At 38.6% G+C, this 18937-nt stretch overlaps 1 protein-coding gene across 1 annotated transcript; it reads left to right on the forward strand.

The window, feature by feature from the left end:
- The first annotated feature begins 931 nt into the window (after nucleotides 1–931).
- Nucleotides 932–13536, forward strand: slc25a48 (solute carrier family 25 member 48). The gene is made up of 7 exons (XM_079352409.1): nucleotides 932–1200; nucleotides 3913–3956; nucleotides 4095–4166; nucleotides 4957–5209; nucleotides 5939–6226; nucleotides 8112–8245; nucleotides 10377–13536. Exons 1-7 carry the CDS (start codon nucleotides 1146–1148, stop codon nucleotides 10479–10481), a joined length of 951 nt encoding a protein of 316 aa, XP_079208535.1. The 5' UTR covers nucleotides 932–1145; the 3' UTR covers nucleotides 10482–13536.
- The last annotated feature ends 5401 nt before the right edge of the window (nucleotides 13537–18937 follow it).

Here is an 18937-nt window from a genome sequence, read left to right on the forward strand (position 1 = left end):
ACCCAGATCTGATACTCAAACTTTATTCTTCTCTTATCCTCATCAGTTTTATTCACTTATTATGGACTGATTAATGATGTGTTGAATAAATATCTAAATATGTTTGTGTTTATTTATTTTGGGAGAGGAGGGGACGACACACTCAACTTCAAATTTTTATGTTCAAGATTAGAGATTAAATCAAGATGACCTTTAAAGCTAAAACTGAGAATGTGGAAGTTAAGTCCTTCAAGGGAAAAGCAAATGTTAGTAATAATAATGACAGTTTTGCATTATTCTGTTTTTCTTGTGTTGAAGTTTAAGATTATTTGTTTTACATGTTTATAAACGAGTTCTTATCAACGTAAGACTGTGCAACATTTGAGCAGAAATCCATCATATCCTCTGTACATGTCTCTCTGAGTCATGACTGTTGACAAAGAATAAGAAGCTCAAGTCCTGCCGGCTGTGTTGTTGTCAGAGCTGTGTTTACATCAACTTTTTTTCCATGTGTATAAAAGTTGTTCAATGACTCGAGAAAAGAAGAATAACTTAGTTCAGTCATCATGACCATGTATCATTGTTGGTATATGACGCAGATTCCAGTAAGTGTTTTGTTTCATGTCTGTATCCTGATAACATGACACTTTCTGTACATACATTGTTGTTACTTTGTATGTGATGACTTGTGGATGACAGTGTTTGGTTGGGTTGGGTAGGATTGAGCTGTTTCTCCTTTTATAAACTTATTTTGTCATTTAGCAATTTGTCATCTAAACCTTTATTGTGTTTACTATCACATCGAGGCTTGTTATTTCTGCTCTGCTTCCCTCCTCATGGCTCATTTCCATGAGCCTCTCTCTATAGGCTGTGGGGCTTTGTGGAGCTCGCTGCTGATTGGCTTAGAGAGCTGTCCTGCATGTTCGATCTTCGATCTGATTGGCTGTTTATTGCAACGTGCGGTGAGTAGCTTTTCTTATCAATGCAACACACTCTTCAGGATCTTATTCTCTTCTAAGAAACTAATCTAACCACAACACAACCAATAAAGAAACCCGAGGAGTCTACCTCTTCTTTGCTTTGTCAGGGGATATATTTAGTTTGTGTGTGTGTGTTTTTCCACTGATGAGAAAAAGCAGACCGACGTTTGGGGCTCGGGGTTAAAGATGCAGAACTCAAAGAGCTTTTTTTTGGATGACTTTCTCGCAGGATGGATCGGAGGTAAGCGACATTTAAAGTGCTGTTTTTCTTGTCTTTTCTTCAGCAAGGAGCTCCCTTCAGGTCAGCTGTCAGTGGGTATGTATGCTGTTGGGGGAGGGGGGTCAATGCTATCAATATTTTATACAATTCAGTTCGGATGGAAGCGGTGGCAAATACCCCCCTACCAAAAAACAAAAACAAAAACGGCAAATCTGCAATGGAACATTTTTGCAGGGACATGAAATGCTGCATCCTCCTCATGCCCATCCACAAATAGTGTAAACAATGGAGGGTCTTCAGAGAAATGTACCCCCTCCCCCTTTCCTTTGGAACACTGATAGCTAAAACACCTCTCTGCTTGTGTTTTTCCACTGAAAAGAGATAAAGCCGTGTTTCTCCACTATCGCCTCTGTGCATGCTCTTACAGAGGCGGAGGCTGCAGAAGTGTTGCAGTGAAAGTTTTAAATCTACACAAAAATATGGAATGCTGCTGTGACAGGCCCCGGCCGCGAGAGGCGCTGTTGTTGCATCCTTTTTAAAAAGGCACACATGAGGGGGAAAAAAGTAGGCCTCTCTGGTTCCTCTTATTCCTCTCATCATGTTGTTATTTTGTGTTTAAAAGTGTGTACACAAAGAAAACAAATAAGCCACGAGAAGATAATGTGTGATTTTAAAAAGACAGGTTACAAAAGTTGCGTGTACATTCATACAAGATTCTTTAAAAAAAAAAAAAAAAAAAATCACAACCCTGTTTATTTAAATGGCACTTATCATTCAAACATGAACTGCAACAATGGAAATGAGCTAAAACGACTTTTACAAAAAAGTACATCCATTGGCGGAAATTATTTAAATCTGCGTTAAACTCCTATTTCACTGCAAATTAAATCTTAAATTATCCTATTTAAAGTAAATGTTTGCACTTTCAACACAGACAAATCATCAAAGTAAAAATAGTTTTGAAACTTGTCCAGGTTTACAATGATATGTAGTGGAACTTGTTAACTTCAAATTATTTCTCATATGAATCTGTAAAAAAAAAAAAAAAAAAAAGTAATAATGCATGCCTAATCGTTTTGATTGAATATTTTGTTTGACCAAAATGATGATTTTTAATGAACCACTTCTCCTATTTTAATAGACGTCTTCATTCTTATTCATGGTCTATCAAATCACCAAAGTCTAGCTGACAGCTAATCTAAGTTCGGATGGTCGTTGGACCTTGTGCTGCCATGTATAATGTGTGTGTCTGTTGTTTTGGCATGAAGGGGCCCACAAACAATACAAAGAGAGCTGTGGGGACAGGGGCGTTAATAGGGGCATAAAAGCTCTCTTTTTTTCGCTGCAGAGCCCCATGTTAGGAAAGTTTACATTTCTATAGATGGTGTTGAATAAAACTCCAAGAAGTGTCGAAATGTCTCCTATATCATGCTTCAAACAGCAGCAGCAGAGCAAACTGTTATGGCTGCAGTGCCACTGACTTTATGATTATGTTGAAGAGTGAACACTTGTTGGACTGTAATGCAGCCATTACATTGTCTTCAGTGTGTTATTATGGGACTTTTGTGCTTCCCATTGTTCCCATCCAACTCTATTTTAGTGAAACAAGGCATGGTCAGACGCACATCTCTTGTCATAAGCCTTGTAATGTCTCCCATAGATTGCTTCACAAAGCAGCACCAAAGCAATCTAACTGTTATGGCTGCAGCGTGTCCTTTGGTGTGAGCCTGATCACCTTAAATCCTTCTAGTTTACCACAGCATCAACTTTTTAAAGAGTAGATGTTTTTGTTTTTTTTCTGACAGAACAAAAGCTGTTGGATTGTTCAGTAAATGTCATTCAAAGTGACGTTCATGCACAACTCAAGTCTAAAAGAATAGTTTATGTTGATAGCAGCTGCTGGCCATTGGTTACTTAGTGGTTAGTCTGTACATGCCCCCCCCCCCCCCCCCCCCCCCCCCCCCCCCCCCCCCATGGACATAGGCTTTAGTCCTCTAAGGGGACAGTTTGAATTTAACATGTGGCCCATTTCCCACATTTCATTCTCCCTCTCTCTTTCTCTTCATCTATCTCCCCCCCTCTCTCCTTTTCCATACCTTCAATGTAAAGTTATATATCCTGTCTATAATGATCTAGGAATTTAGAATAACAATCTGAAGCTGTCAGGGACAAAAACCAAAACTTCAGCTTATAGGAGTAATGAAGAACTCAAAAACTTGATGCTTCAGTGACATAGACCCCCAAATATGAACAAACAGCAAAGAACAGGAGCCGAGGATACAAAATACTGAAATCACCCATTAAAGCACACGTTTGAAATGTTTAGAGAAGACCCCCATACAGGGTTTTTTTCCCTCACTGCAGTGTTTAAGTACTGTTCTCTCAATGTTGAGTTTTTAATGGCGTTTAGTGCACCAATAAATAAAACAAGGATTTTCTTCATGATAGAAACTATTCAAACTTTGTAGAACTGCTAATGTGGTACATCCTTTAATTCAGTTTTTAGTTTATTGTCAAGCAGTTTCAGTGTGCTTAAAAATCTATTAAAGGCATACAAACTGTCGTAGAAATGATCCATTTAATGGGAAATTCCCTGTCTTTATTCAACACAGTTCTAGCTGAGCTCCATCTTATAGAAAAAAAGTATTTGCCTGTTCTCAGATTGATTTATCTCCTTGTTTTTTTTCCCTTCTTGTACTCTGTGAACTCATTTGGTTTCTCTTTTGTCTGCAGGAGCCTCCAGTGTGGTCGTGGGTCATCCACTGGACACAGTGAAGGTACATCAGATGTCTCTCTCTTATCACTTCACCCCAGTGTTCCCAAACCTCTAAAAAAAAAAGTGTAAACAACTTCATCTTTCTTTTCTGTGTATTCATTATAATCTGGTTTACATTTTTTATGTTTCTCGACGTCAGACACGGCTGCAGGCGGGAAAAGGTTACAAGAACTCTCTCCATTGTGTGCTCAGCATCTACAGGAAGGAAACGGTAAACTTTAATACAGTCTTTTAAACCCCAGAACGTGTTAAAGAAATGTCCACTTATAACACCAACACATATTGATTTCCTTTTTTTTGCCTCAGTGACTCGTTTTATTTTTTTTCTTTCTTCGTGGCACAAAATAGTTCTTTGTTTCTGCTGAATATTTCATTTCAAATATATTTAACTCAGCCCAGCATTGTAATTGGTGGTTACAGTCCCAATCTGGTTCAGTTTTCAACTAGTTTCAACCCAGTGACCCAGTTTCACAGGAAAGTTGTTCAACGCTTTTGTGAAACAGATCTTGAAGCTACAAAACAACGACTAAAGATTTTTGCTTACTGCAGCGTGATCTTCTGAGCACCAAAAGTGATTACAGCCAGATGTCCAGTGGAGAGCATTAGATAAAGTCAAGCTGGATTGTGCAACAGAGCTGATCAATCATCAATGAGGAAGTGAGAACGAATGCAAAGCCTGGGATGCATTTTTTGACTTCAACAAAAAAACAGCTTTTGCAACTCTTACTTTGAATGTGGGCTGCTCCAAATATACTGTATATCACTTTCAGCTTTTTTTCCTTAGTAATCAGATTATGTATTTTGAGCCAGTGGAGAACTGTTTTTGACTTTCAACATCTGTCTCCCAAATTCCACGCCCCCCTTCCTGCCAGGAGGGAGAGCATTTTCCATGAGGAGCAAATATTTGGCAGCTACTTTCATTGTAGAAACGGACCACAATAACTGCAGTATGTTTTTGTTTACTGAGAGTCAGTTATGACTCCCTGTCTGTGTGTTTTCAGGTGACGGGGTTCTTTAAGGGCATGTCTTTCCCATTGGCCAGCATCACCGTCTACAACTCAGTGGTGTTTGGCTTCTTCAGTAACACACAGAGACTTATAAGCAAGTATCGCTATGGCAATGAGCTGCATCCCTGCGGAATGCTGGACCTGACGGTGGCCAGCATGCTGACTGGACTGATGTCGGTGGGACTGGGAGCCCCCGTGGATCTGGTCAAGATCAGATTACAGATGCAGACACAGAATGTTTTAGCAGGTAGTGTTACTTTGTTTTACTTTACATTGTAGTGATGCAATGTTCTCTGTTTGTTTTTAAACCTCTTCCTGTGTGTTTATTTTCCCCAGTTTAGTTATTTTACATTTTAAAACTTAAAATAGACAAATTCTGTGCATACGTACACAAATTAAGTACATAAACACAGTTTATTTGGTACAGCATCTTTCACAGAGCAAGGTCCCCAAGCGCTTGACAAAATAAAAATCACAAGAGGAGTAGCTGACACTCGAGGATTATATTTTAAAGTAAGCTGTGTTTTTGTCGGCTGTATCTTTCCATTCAACCAATAAACCAATAAACCCGAGGTCAGAGCAGTTCAATTACCGGATGAAGTGGCACGTGAAGCATTTATGACCTTTTTATTTGTCAACAATGGCTGCTGAGCTCACACCCTTCACACCTGCTGTCATGTGGTGACTCACATTTATCTCGAGCGCTTCCTCAACGACACTCTGTGGCAGTTTCCAACATTATAAAAGAGACATGTTAAAAGAGAGGCCAGAGTTTTGTCTTTAATTTCAATATACTTCTGTAACGAAACCTCAGCCCAAAGCACTTTTAAAACATTTAAATAGTAGAGGTTTGGAATATCATCTCTGAGGTGTTAAAAGTACTCATTGGTTGAAAGTTTTTCATAATCTAAAGAACAACTCAACACAGAAGTGACAGGATGTGAGCTATCACTCACATCCTGTCACTTCTTCACAGAAAACTTGCACCTCGCCGGTAATGTATCAAACGGCTCCGACATCCCACTGCGCTCAGTCGAAATCCCCAGTCAGAGACTCTACCGAGGCCCCATCCACTGCATCAGCAGCATCCTGCAAAGAGAGGGCCTGCAGGGTCTGTACAGGGGGGCCGGGGCCATGATCCTCAGGGACGTTCCTGGATACACACTCTACTTCATCCCTTACACCATCTTCTGTGACATGCTGAAGCCGGACGCCATGTCGAGCCCGCATCCCTGCTCCATCTGGCTGGCTGGAGGACTAGCAGGTAGATATTTGCCTGGATCAGGAAGTAGTTATGTAACAGGATGTTGTGTCAGAATTCTGGCTGTGAGTTTGTCTGAAGTTGTCCAGTCACTCATGTTGGACACATTTAATTGAGACTAGTTAAAGTAGACAGTGGAGTCAAACACATGGAGACAATAGAACCTCATGAGTTGACTAGAAGTTAACGGGGCAAAGGAAGTGGTCAGAAACCACAATGAAATATCAATGTGCAGTATTAGGTTGACCATATTTTCAAACGTCCAAGTAGGGAAGCTTTATTTTTTCTGTAGATGATAGATAGATAGATAGATAGATACTTTATTGATCCCGAGGGAAACCTACATGTATCGATCCACAGATCGTTAACCTGCACTGATCACAAAGCTAGCAGGAAAACGGACCCTTCAGAGCAGCCTGTTTAATGTGGCTGTCATGGGCGTTTGCTGTTTGTACTGTTGTCATTATGTCTTTTGTTCTAATGTATTTCAGAGCTGTATGTAGTTGAACTGTGTGTCTTTGCAGCTGTAATACTTTAGAAAAAGAGAGTTTCACATTTGGACCCTTATATTATTCACTATATTGGTTTGATGGAATTAAGAAGGCACATTGAAAGTAATGATTGCAATCAAACATTTGAACTATTATGCACACCCAGGTCTGAAAGCTATTTGACTGAGAGTCACCTGGCACCTGAACCGTCCCAATCTGCAACTTTGAGATGACGACTGTGCAGCTACAAACCTGTTTAAATTACAGTGCAGATCTAACTTTATCAGGTCCTACAGCAGTCTGAGGGGATTCTGTGTCAGACCTTTTATTGCTGCTTCTCATAAAGCATGTCCGTTGTTTTACTGCCCTGTCAAACTCTTTATGACACTGATTTGAGCCATAAACTTATTTGACCCTGTTAAGAGATTTGTTAGTTGGCCAGTTAGAAAAGATGATGCATCTCTTCTTATTATATAAAATGCTGATGTTGTCTTAGATGAAAACTTTAATAAGAAAAAATCCAAACTGGACCTTTTTTGAACAGGGTTGGGTGTGTAAACTTGCAGCCAATCACAGGGTTCAGCCTTAGTGAGCATGAGCAGTGTGTGCACTGTGTGTGGGGTTCACACAGAGTGTCGTGTTAGACTCTGATTTGGGAACTGTTTTTCTGCCGTCCAAGCAGACTTGCTTCAAGGTGCAAGCTGGTCCGCTACAAACGTGACGGTGTCGGTGCGTGCAAAGCTAAAATCAGCTGTGGGCCATAAAACTGTGCGGTGTGGATGTTTGGCCCGCTGTCAGACATGAATGTGGACCACAGCAGGGAAAAATCCTGAATGAGAAACAGCAGCTCTGCAGTGTAAGGAGGTCAAGCTGTGTCAAGTATCTTTGCAGCTTTGGAACCACTTTGTTAAGCCTTTAATGCAGTTGAAATGGCATTAAAATATGCAGTGAATTTATCCTTTGACTCACATAGGTGTGATAAGGTCTCTCCAGGTGAAATGTACCTTTCGATCAGGCCTACTTTTTTCTGATTTTTTATGAGACGCACCTGAATGGATCATTGGGTTTGGTGTCTGTGAAGTAAGCCTGTCGAAAAATGTGGAGTTGGATCAGGTTTATCTGAGCTCACATGATTAAGCCTGACTCCATTCCAAGTCAAAACTTTCTCTGTGTAACAAAAGTGAAAGAAGAACTTATTTTAAAGGCAACATTTTTGTGATGGATTGATGAATGCTATCTGCTATTTGTGTGCTACACATCTAGTGTTTATGTAGTCTGAATGATGTAGAATGCAGCATAGTTTTGTGTCTGGAAACTTAACTCACAACACTGGGAGTTTTTGGAAGCATCTCTTTCATGTTTCAGAAAGACCTAATGGTTGTTTCTGTCTTCGTCAGGGTCTATTTCCTGGGTCACGGCAACGCCAGCCGATGTGGTGAAGAGTCGGATGCAGGCCGACGCTCAGCTGCAGAGGAAATACAAGGGAATCTTACACTGCATCATCCACAGCTACAAAACAGAGGGAGCACAGGTGAGCGCAAACATCACATAACTTAACTAAAGTTGCAGCAGCAAAAATGTCAAAAGAAGTCGAGAATCCTTGTGCTTTGTTAAAGAAGCAAAACAAAGTATTTAATGGCTGATGGGTCTGAAACAAACAAACTCTAAACATGCTTTTGTAAAGGCATATGTGCCTACAACATTTCAAAATCCTCAGCTCAATGTGCTGCGAGGGCTGAATTTTTTTGAAATCTTTTAGCAGGCACCACTTGAAAATGTAAGGGGGCGCTATTGAGCCATTTTACAAAAGTCATCTGCAAAACAACCAAAATATCACATTTTTGCCAGACTGGATGCATTTGGTGAGTTATGGGCATGCCCAGGCTTGCATTTCAATAAGGGGCCTTATCTAAGGTCAGTGCTAGAGCCCTAAAAAAACAAAACAAATATATAATTTTTATTCATAATTATGAAAATTGAAAGAAAAACATTGCTTAAGAGCTAGCATGTCTTCTGCTTCTCGCGTTTCTTCTTGGGCTGTTGTGTTCTTTTGTGCTGTTTTAATGTCTCTATTTAGATAGGCCTCATAGTGTGCGGCTGTGCACAACATTCAATGTTTTGACCACACACAGGGACAATGGGAGACCCCCAGTTGTTTGTTACATTTATTTTAGGGGCCACAGACAGAACATTTTGGAACCCCCACACCCAATCCGCCTTGAAACTTGCCAAAGATCGTCTTATAAAATCTAAGACATATTTTCAATTCAGTAAATAATCTTGACGTAATCTCTCCTGCCAGGCATCATGTACAAGTTGTTGTAAATGAAACAGATGGTTAGGTCATTTGTACATGAAACCCTAGAAAACAGAGTTACCCAAGAGTCAAGCTGCTTTCTCAGAACTTGAGTCTGTGACACTCGCGTGCACTTTAATAACAAACTGGTCAGAGAGTTACTAATCATCAGGCTGATTTGAATCTTAACAGGGTTCTTTATTAGAAAACAGAGATGGAGACTGTCCTAAAAAACTTCAAAATATAGGTGACGTTATAATGAAATAGACAAATCATCCAGCTCTCATCTGAAAAATATTGAAGTGATGCAGCTGTAAAGACTTCAATACAACTACTAACAGTGGGTGTGATGTGTTTAAAAATGTCACTGGGGGTCACATTAGGTAAAGAGTTGCTACATTCTTGGCCCTGAGATCCACACCAGTCTGCCAAACGCCACGTTCAAGTGTCAGAGGTTCATGCTGTCAGTAACATCCGATGTTGCAAAATGGAGGCAAACTGTGCCGACTTCCAACAGGGACCAGTTCAGTAAACACAACAGTCTGTGTGAGCAGTAAGAGACGGTCATTGGTGTTTGTGAGAAGTGAACTAGACTGCTGATGTGCACCTGAAGGCCACATGTGAATGAGGTGGTCATTACAGGACAGTGTCCCCAAAAGCAAATCACTGTGGGCCTGATTTCCTAAAGGTTTGTGTGTCTTGTAACGTTTCCAAACTTGATACCACCAGCAAAAAAAAGGGTGCTATCTGATCTGCTAACGGCACGCAGTGAGGATTGCGTCTTTTATACGTATTGTCCATTTAGTGCCTTGATGAATATGATATGGGGCGTTTCTGTCCTAGTGTGCAAAAATACTGGGAGGAGAAAATGCAAAGAAATTAATTTAGTATAGTACACGCATTGTGATTTATAAAGCCTGGAAAAAATTGCAGTGATTGTGACGGCGTCTGAATTTGAACGGAGCCCAGTGTTACGCACAACATGGTGCTGTAATTGTAGTTATTAGGAGACATAGGCACAATAATAGACGGCAGAAAGATTGCGTTCCCCCCACACATATTAACGTGTTAACATGTAAACACGTTAACACTTCTCTCCCTATCGCGCTCGTCCCTCCCTCTACAGCCTCTGTTGGAGTGAACATGCAGTTTTAACCATAGTATTGAGACCTGGTCAATCAGGCCCTTTTGTCCCTAAACAGTGAGACTCTGTTGTGTGTACAACAATATTACACCATTGCAAAATCAGTATGAATGTCTCAAGGTATTATCACAGGGGAGCGTTGATTCAGCACTGTGTAGCGCTATGAAAAAGGTGCGACTCGTGTTTTCCTTATTTCCCTAAAACATTGCGTTTCTTCTGCAGGTTTTCTTCCGTGGAGCATCGGTCAACGCCATCCGAGGCTTTCCCATGAGCGCCACGATGTTCCTGACTTATGAACTCTCCCTGCAGTTCTTCAGGAGCCTCTAGGACAGAAGAAACATCTTTGGATATAAAAGGAACCACATAGAAGTTTTTTGGGGAGAGAATGTGCAACACTGCAGACAGACCCCGCTTACAGAGAGAAGAGAGATGGTGAAGCAGCTGTTTTGAGCTGATGCTGGTTTGTACTTAACACACCGGAGCCTTAAAACATGAACACTTGACACCGTTTTGTCGCTTAAGGATTGGTGGATCAACGCTATTTGAACTCATAATGCAAGTTTTGAGAGGTTGTTCTGTTGAATAATGAGGGTTGGAAGACCAAAGTCATCCATGTGCTCCTCAGCTTTGCCTGCAGTTTTTGACCTTGTGATTTATGCTACAGTAGGTTTCGTATTAATTCTTCACATAGTCGACACCTGGAAAATGAAAGATGTATATAAATAATTTCATCCCCAGGATAGAATCAAACCATTATCTGGGTTGCCTTATTTAAACTGCTACACTATTACACACATGGATGACTTTGGCCTCAAAATGGAAGGTATGAGCTGTGACCAATTTTTTATTTTATTTTAAAAGGAGTTGTAGGTGTACGTCAACAAATGAACCCAAGAGATATCAGTTCATTATGATATTATCAACAACAATGACTTTCTGAAGGCCGTCTGAGGTCAGGTGGTCAGATTTGGGATCATGTAGTTCTGGGACACTTTAGTCAGAAAAGAAGAGTTACTATGCAGTATCAGACAATATTGGTTTGGTGATTTGATTGGTTGAAATGAGGCCACATTTGATATATAAGGGTAGCTAGAAGTATTTTTGCCCATTGATCATCTGCATCCTACTAATTCAATTTGACACAACCATATTAGTGGGTAAAGGCAAGATTTGTTGAAATACCCGTTACATTTGATCGTTTGTGCTTCATGTTTGTAATCTTTCAATCAGTCGATCAATAATTTTTAATCCCCTTTTAAAAAAAAAAAGGAGCTGTGCACTTTGATCTCAGTGTGAAAGACATTTGAATATGTGCTGAGAAGAGTATATGACTATAATATGAATATTTTTCTAATAGGGTGTGACATTTTCAACACAACAGCATGTTTTAATCAAGCATTTTATTTTGCTTTTTTTTTATTTTCAGACGTGTATAACTTTCTGTCTTTTTTTAAATGATTATTTTTGGGCTTTTTTTGCCTTTTATTTTAGAGACAGGACAGGAAGTAGAGTCAGAGAAACAGAGAGGAAAGGAGCCACAGGTCAGATTCAAACCTGTTCTGCTCTGCTTTAGCGTCCATATATGGGGTGTGTGCACTAACCACTAAGCTACTGCCGCTTTGCTATGATTTTTTTTAATTGTCTTTATATTTTGCACATGATAACCAACAATATAAATTGATTTTATATTAATATCATTTTATTGACACATTTTAATTTCAGTTTAAGAAACATTTCATTCGAAGTTAACGACTTGTTGACAATGTCACATCGGTTCATTTACAAGATGAATTCTTTGCCTTTGAGTGCACATTGGACTGCGTGCACATGTGTTACCGTCCACTTCTGTACATATTGTTTGTGTTTCTTATATTAAGAAAGTGTATTGTAACTTCACATTAACCTCTCAGTACAGTAATGTGTTTGTTGGTTGTCAATGAAGTCCACTGCAGAAATGTAAAACATCTCAACAGTTACACTCTTACATGTTAAACAGAGACGTTTCATTGTTATGCTCACCTGAAACAACTCAGGGAGATTTGATCATTTTACTCTAACATTTAAATCTGCAATTTTTCAGTTTCAGTATATTTTTTAAATCCTGAGTCCTTTTTTTTTTTTTTTTTACATAATTGTTTGTTAATTGCACAAACGTAGATCGATCCCGGCAGCTTTGACATAGGCAGAATTATCTACAGTCAGAGCTGTCTGATCAAAGTTCACTAAAAGGTTTTTTTTGTTCAGTGGGAGGCTCTGATTGATATACTAAGAGTCAAACAACATAACAAAAAAAGATCCATACAGAAATAACTGTTGGTGAAAAACTCTTTGTGCATCGGTCTCTTCGCATGTACCAGACTGTTACCAACAAATAGTCAAATACCTCACAGAATCTAGGAGCTGACGGTATACAACACAGCCTCAATCAGTTAGCTTGTTTGGGTAATTGTGTCCCTTTAGTGCCTCTGAATAGCTGGTTAACATTTTTACAACAAACTATACTGTTATCCAATCATCATGACAGGGAAAATTGTCCCAATTTGTGAGCTTAAAACTTCTGTTTTCAATGAAGTCCAGTGGCTTTAAGAAGAGATATGACGGCAGTTTTTGGGTTTAACCAAATGATCTTTCTCATTAACAAAATAATGTCGAGGGATCCTGTCACTTCAATAATTTAGGCCTGTTGTTGGCAAAAAGAAGAACTAAACGTAGATGGATTTTGATCAACATGTATTTTGAGTGTTAATATATAACAGCCTGGTCAACTGCAGTCAAAGGAGTAAGCTACTGGAGCAATTTAAACACGCTGTGCACTTAAAGTCGTTTGGACTCTAAAAATAATGAAAATAATGACATACATATAAGGTGACTAATAATATCTAATATATGCTTAGAAATATGTTTCTGATGCGCATCAGAAACTAACCTGCGCTCACGTGAATATTTCTTGAGCTCACAAGAATGTTGTGTGTGCTCACAGAAAGGTGTCATGTGCCGACGCGGATGTTAAAAAAGTTTCTCAAAAAGTAAACGTTTTGAGATGTCAGGTGTGAGATTTACACGTGCTCACCAGACTCTTTCTACCCACTTCCCCTCAGAGGCTTCGTAAAAATGATCCCTTAAGACTTCGCTTCACCAGACAATCATGTTATTTTTTACCAAAGTTGTAATTGCAGATATTAACTAACAGCCTTCTTCATATACAGAATGTTGTCATTTTGGAGTGACTATCTGACAAGAAATGTATTCCCCTTCCGTACAATAGTATTTTAAAAAAGCTTTCATTTCATGTAAATACGTTTATATATTTTAAATTCTATCCCAGATGTAGGAAAGAACGAAAAGTCTCATTGTAAATGAATAAAGCTTTTTGACACATCAACCTGTGCCGTCCTGCTGCTTCTGTGAATCTGCTTTTCTGAGAATAATGTAACACTCACGTGACAGTGCACTATGTGCACTGTGTCATCCTTTATGTAAAGAAAGCGAGTCACTCTAGATAAACACCGGATGGTGTTGACGTGTTTTTCAAGAAAAAGCTTGTTGGGAGCACTCACACGTTGGCCCTGTGCCTGCTGATAACAATGTGAACTCAGGTCAATGTGAGGACGTCAGTGAACTGCTGGCTCAGTGTTATTGTGTATTATCGCCCCCAAGTCTGCCTGTGATGTCAAATACTTACCACAAGATGGCGACGTTTTACCACACAAAAATAAAATGAGAAACTTGATGCAAGTTGTTTGGTTCGTATAGTCACATCTTTTCACTTTAAATGTTCTTATGTGAAAGGTGTGTGGTTTGTTTTGTTCTGCTTTGCTGTCATTCATGTGAGCTGTTTGCTCATTGATGTTTTATTTCACACAACTGAAGTTCCCATAATTCCTCTACATCTGACTGCCACTGAGCTGTCTTTATATTCACCGTCTACATATGTGAAGTAAAGACTTGCTCAACTCAGAGCCAAAAAGTATTTCCGTCCGCAGCGTTCACTCCATCCTTCACTGACTCAGACAACAGAAGCACATTAATAAGCACAAATGAACAGCAAGTTCTTTGCCATCAGTCCGACACTGACTGATGGAGAAGAAAGCTCTGAGTGGGATTATTAGCAGTTTTGATCTGTTACTGTAATGTCTTTAAATTTATTCTTTTTATTTCAAATATGATCTCAAAGAAACAGGATGACTGGTATCTCACAGAACTATGACTGGGATTTGTCAGCAGCAAAATAAAGGTTCTGAGAATCCTTCAATCAGAAGACACATTTTTGCATCAAGAACATGGAGAGTGATGACTCTAGTATTACAAAATAAAGTTCACTGGCAGTAGTCCATCAAGGTTTTTTTTATAGCATTCTCATGAAGTCATTATTAGTAACTTGAATTTTTAAGCTACCGGTACACAGATTTATAATCTTTGTTTCTTTGATGCCTTGGTATATCATTAAAACATTCCTGCTCAAACATTTCCACATTTTATTAATGAAATGTTTTAGTTTGGAAATCTTTTCCAACCATATTTTGGGGCTTTCTGTGCTTTCAGAGACAGTACAGCAGACAGACGCACAAATCAGGGATGGAGAGAGCGGGGACTGATATTTGAACCCGGGCCACCCGTTTCGAGGTCCACACCCTCTGTACATAGGGCATGTGTCCTAACCATTTGTCCAAAAGAACCCCCTAATTTATTTATTTTTCATCAGAAATATTTTTCTTAAACCTTTTTAGATGTGCTCTTTTATTGTGTGTGCAGGGCCAGGATTGATTTTCATGAAAGTTGTATAAATGTCTCTCCTTAATAAATTACTCCGAGTTCAGAAGTCCTCTGTACATCTTGTCTTATTTTTACAAGTAGACATTTTTAATTCACTTTGTTGCCTTACCTTTATATTAAAAATGGAACACTTTCCAATGTTGATTCTGGTCGTTTATGTAATAGGTTTTTTTTTTGTTTTTTTTCAGAATCCATTCGTGTCCATTTGAAGAAGACTGTATAAAGTTTATAGAAAGTATATTAATGTGTGACCAAAACAAGTGTGCATATTACTTCTGTATTAACATATCTATGAGTGTTTCTCCCACAGGTCTAACACTCATTATCAACCCCACACACACACACACACACGCCTACACACACACACGCTGAACATCTAAGGGGTTTTTGTGGGATTAAAAGACGTTTGTTGCTCGAGCCCTCCCAGATTAATTATTCACGAGGAGCTTTATTAATACCCTGCAACACACAGCAAAGTAATTATAGAAGAGATTTGTGTAATTTAAAAATCAGTCACTGAGGGATTGGCCTGCTAGTTTTCTTGCCATGTGTTGTAACAAACTGTTCTATCTGTAATTCTTTAGATTTTTTTATTTTCTTGTTTTTTCAAGTCACGTCACAAATTCTGGTGTTGAAAAAAAAAAACTGAAGTAAAGGAAAGAAGAAAGAAAAACTGAATACAGACACAAGTAACTTTTTTGTAAACCTTTTTTTTATTAGTGTAATGCATTTAGTTTCCAAAAAGAATGATTTCGGTTTCATTGATGAGACGGTTTTACAGTGATTGGGCTCCACACAGAGTATATGACATGCAAGTAAGGAAAGATTAGCATAAGAGCTCATATTTTACATTCTTAACCTATGCACCCTGAAATGATTTTCACCCTGAATTAAAAAAAGACAGACCCTCTCGATTCAGTTTGTTTCCTCCTTTTCTAACACATTTTGATGTGCCCATTGTTTACCAGAGTCCTTCTCCAGACAGTCATGAGAAATAATTCAGTGGAATAGAGAGAATCACATCATCTGCAAACTAATGAACATCACCAATTTGTGAACAAATGGTCACTTTTGTTTCTCTCTTAGCTTTCAAATTTAAGAGGGTTGGTGAATCAACAAAAAAAGTATAGTGTATAAAGGTGAGTCTTAAGATGTCATAACTATTGTTAGTGTTATATTTGGAAGTTTTCTAGTGCAAATGCCAAAGAGACTGGAATGTATTCAGAGAGTTTCTTTTCACAGTAACAGTTGCGCCAACAATCTCAGCAAGTGAGAGCTCTGTGAAACCTTGACTTCCACAGAAGGGAAAGAAAATGTGGCAAGAGACGAGCTCCTAAACCTTCAGTCTGGGTGAAATAATCCCAAAGTGAAACACGTTTACTTCCACTTCTGTGTTTACTGGCAGGAGTCAGCTGGGCAGTGACAATAACACCCCTTTGCTTACATAAAGATGTCAAAAAGGAGTCAAATCTCAGGACATCGTTACAGCGTTCAGAGAAAATAAATCAATCTTTGTTTGGAGTCGGATGACTCAACATTTTCTTTCTATAGATTTTTCTTTAAAGATATATCTAAGTAAACATTTACATCATTTCTTTTGCACACCTCCCATATCCTTTAGTGTTATAATATTCATGAGGAATATCACATATCTAATGGAGAACATTTGCTTTGTAAACTGTGGTTTTTGAAAGGCAGTTGCAAGCCAAGCCTGTTTCTCAATTCCTTGAGTTCCTGGCAACAGAAGATGCTTTGACAATCCAGTTTTTCACAAGCCAGGACTTTGATGTGGTTGTTAAATGTCTTTGAGGTCTTATTGTCTACATCTAAACTTTGAATTATCCAATTCAGCCACTTCTGTTTATTTTAAGAAAATATACAGTTTGTATACTCAATGTAAAATTATAATTTTTTGGTAAAAACTTCCGACTTCTACTGTAATCTATCAATCCCAAGATTCATCTACAATGAAAGCAGCGGCTCCACAAACACTGCAGTATCTCATGCAAACATACTTTACGCTAGGACAAGCACAGATCGGAGGGATGAGTGAGCACTGACCTCACACACACACAGGTGACGTGGTAATAGCCCTTTTCAAAGGCAGTTCACATGCAGTGACGCCTTGAGATGAGTCCCAGTGAGAGACTAGTTTACATACAGAGGATGTACATGTGGAAATGACCTGGCCTAATGAGGGCAGCAGGAATTGTAATGACCTTTGTGTTAATGTAGCTAAAATACATAAAAGTGATTCCGGCACACTTTTCTAAAATGATCTTAACTACTTTAATCTGTGACTGACACTCATGCATTACATCATGCGTGGTTTGTTCATGAGGATGAGCAAAGCAACAGAATGAAAATGCATGTCTAACGGTTGGTCTCTTATTGTGAGAAACAATATTGTGCATGGTTTGTTTTGACTTGACATGAAATTTACAACAAGATCAATAAAAACTATTTTAGTAGAAGTGTCTGTCCTTTTCTGAATTGTACGTCCCCTACTTCATTGTCAAAAAGCCTTTCATTCTTGACTTGAGGCCATGATCACAGAGGTGGAAGCTTAGACAAGTTTCAGCAATTAACTGTGAAACATGAATCTGTTTGAGCATGAGGTTTCTGTTAAAGGGATGTTTTTACCTGACGCTGTGACTACAAAGTGCTTTCCTCATCTTGGTTCTCTATAAATAATATGACAAAGTACAGTAAAAACATGCTTCTTTTGTAAAGTCTCTTGAGATAACATTATGTAATAAAATGGCGCTATATGGTAAGTAAGATTGATTGACAGACCGTTTGACACAAGAACTTTCTGGGCATCGTGTCCATTGGATCAGGATACATGCGATGTTTAGCAGTATATAAAATAAACAGATTAGATCAGCGTGTCAAAATTATTTTTTTCTAACATGAAATTTGTCCTTCTCTATTTTATATGTCCAACATTTGACTCAAAATGAATCTTTGGCATTTAAAGAAAGCTGTTTTGACAGCTTGTTGATAATTGTATCATCTGTCACAAAAACCCGCCCCAGGCTGCAAGTTCTGAAAATAAAAATAACAATATAGAAATAGTCAGTTGTTGCTGATGGTCTCATTTGCTTTCGTGGGACATGTAGAGGCAATAATTATAATTTCAGACCAGTTCAATGTTCTTTTCATAGATTTTTTGACATTTGAGTGAACACGCACCCTAGCTATCGCTCCTACAACTACAAACATATGAGGCCCAGCTTAATTTTGGTTATATTTTGGAATATTAAAACTTCTATGTGACCATGGCCTTAAGCTTCACCAAAGCTCAGACAACAAAGGGCATCGAACAGTCAACAAGCCCATCACTAAGCTTATATTTCTGGACCCAACACACAAATTCTGTTGCCTGGAGACTCCCACAGTAACAGGAAATCATCTTCTTTTTTTGGCTTTTTGACATATAGTGTACTCTCTTTTTTACCAAACATTTTCATGCTCAACATTTGAAAGGAATGTGTTAAGTATTGTTTTTTTTAAAGTTTTTTTTTCTTTCTTTTAGACGTGGCACAATTAGGGAGCCATCCCAGTTTCTGCCTGTGCACAAAATAGATCAAAGACACATTTACATAGCATAAACCAGGACTATATGAGTCAACAACATGGTCTAAGAGCACAGACACATAGAAAGAGACGCACACACAGACACACTTACCGTACACATGTAAAACACTGAGACAGATATAACAATGGCTTCTTTTCTACATACGTTTTCCTTGTGTAAACATTAGTATACATGTTTCATGAATGGTGAGGATTTACAAACAGATGTTGTTTAAACAGAAAAAAAAAACTTTCAATGTTGACATTTTTCACAACTTTAAGTAATTATTGCAATCTAAACGATATGGCTTTGTCTAGTGAAAAGTCCTATCTGAGCTAGAAATCAAAAAAAAAGAAACAACTTCGTATCAAATCCTTTAAGATATTTTAAGTAACAAATCCATGGAACAATGCCGTAATCGTACATTGCT

Source organism: Symphodus melops (genome assembly GCF_947650265.1).
Source record: "Symphodus melops genome assembly, chromosome: 9".
NCBI lineage: Eukaryota > Metazoa > Chordata > Actinopteri > Labriformes > Labridae > Symphodus > Symphodus melops.

What these genes read in the sequence shown, in the direction of transcription:
- slc25a48 (XM_079352409.1), top strand. Translation starts at nt 1,146, where the DNA reads ATGCAGAACTCAAAGAGCTTTTTTTTGGATGACTTTCTCGCAGGATGG. An exon ending in GCATCTACAGGAAGGAAACG is followed by an intron (nt 4,167 to 4,956) that starts GTAAACTTTAAT and finishes GTGTGTTTTCAG; the next exon opens with GTGACGGGGTTCTTTAAGGG. An exon ending in ACAAAACAGAGGGAGCACAG is followed by an intron (nt 8,246 to 10,376) that starts GTGAGCGCAAAC and finishes TTTCTTCTGCAG; the next exon opens with GTTTTCTTCCGTGGAGCATC.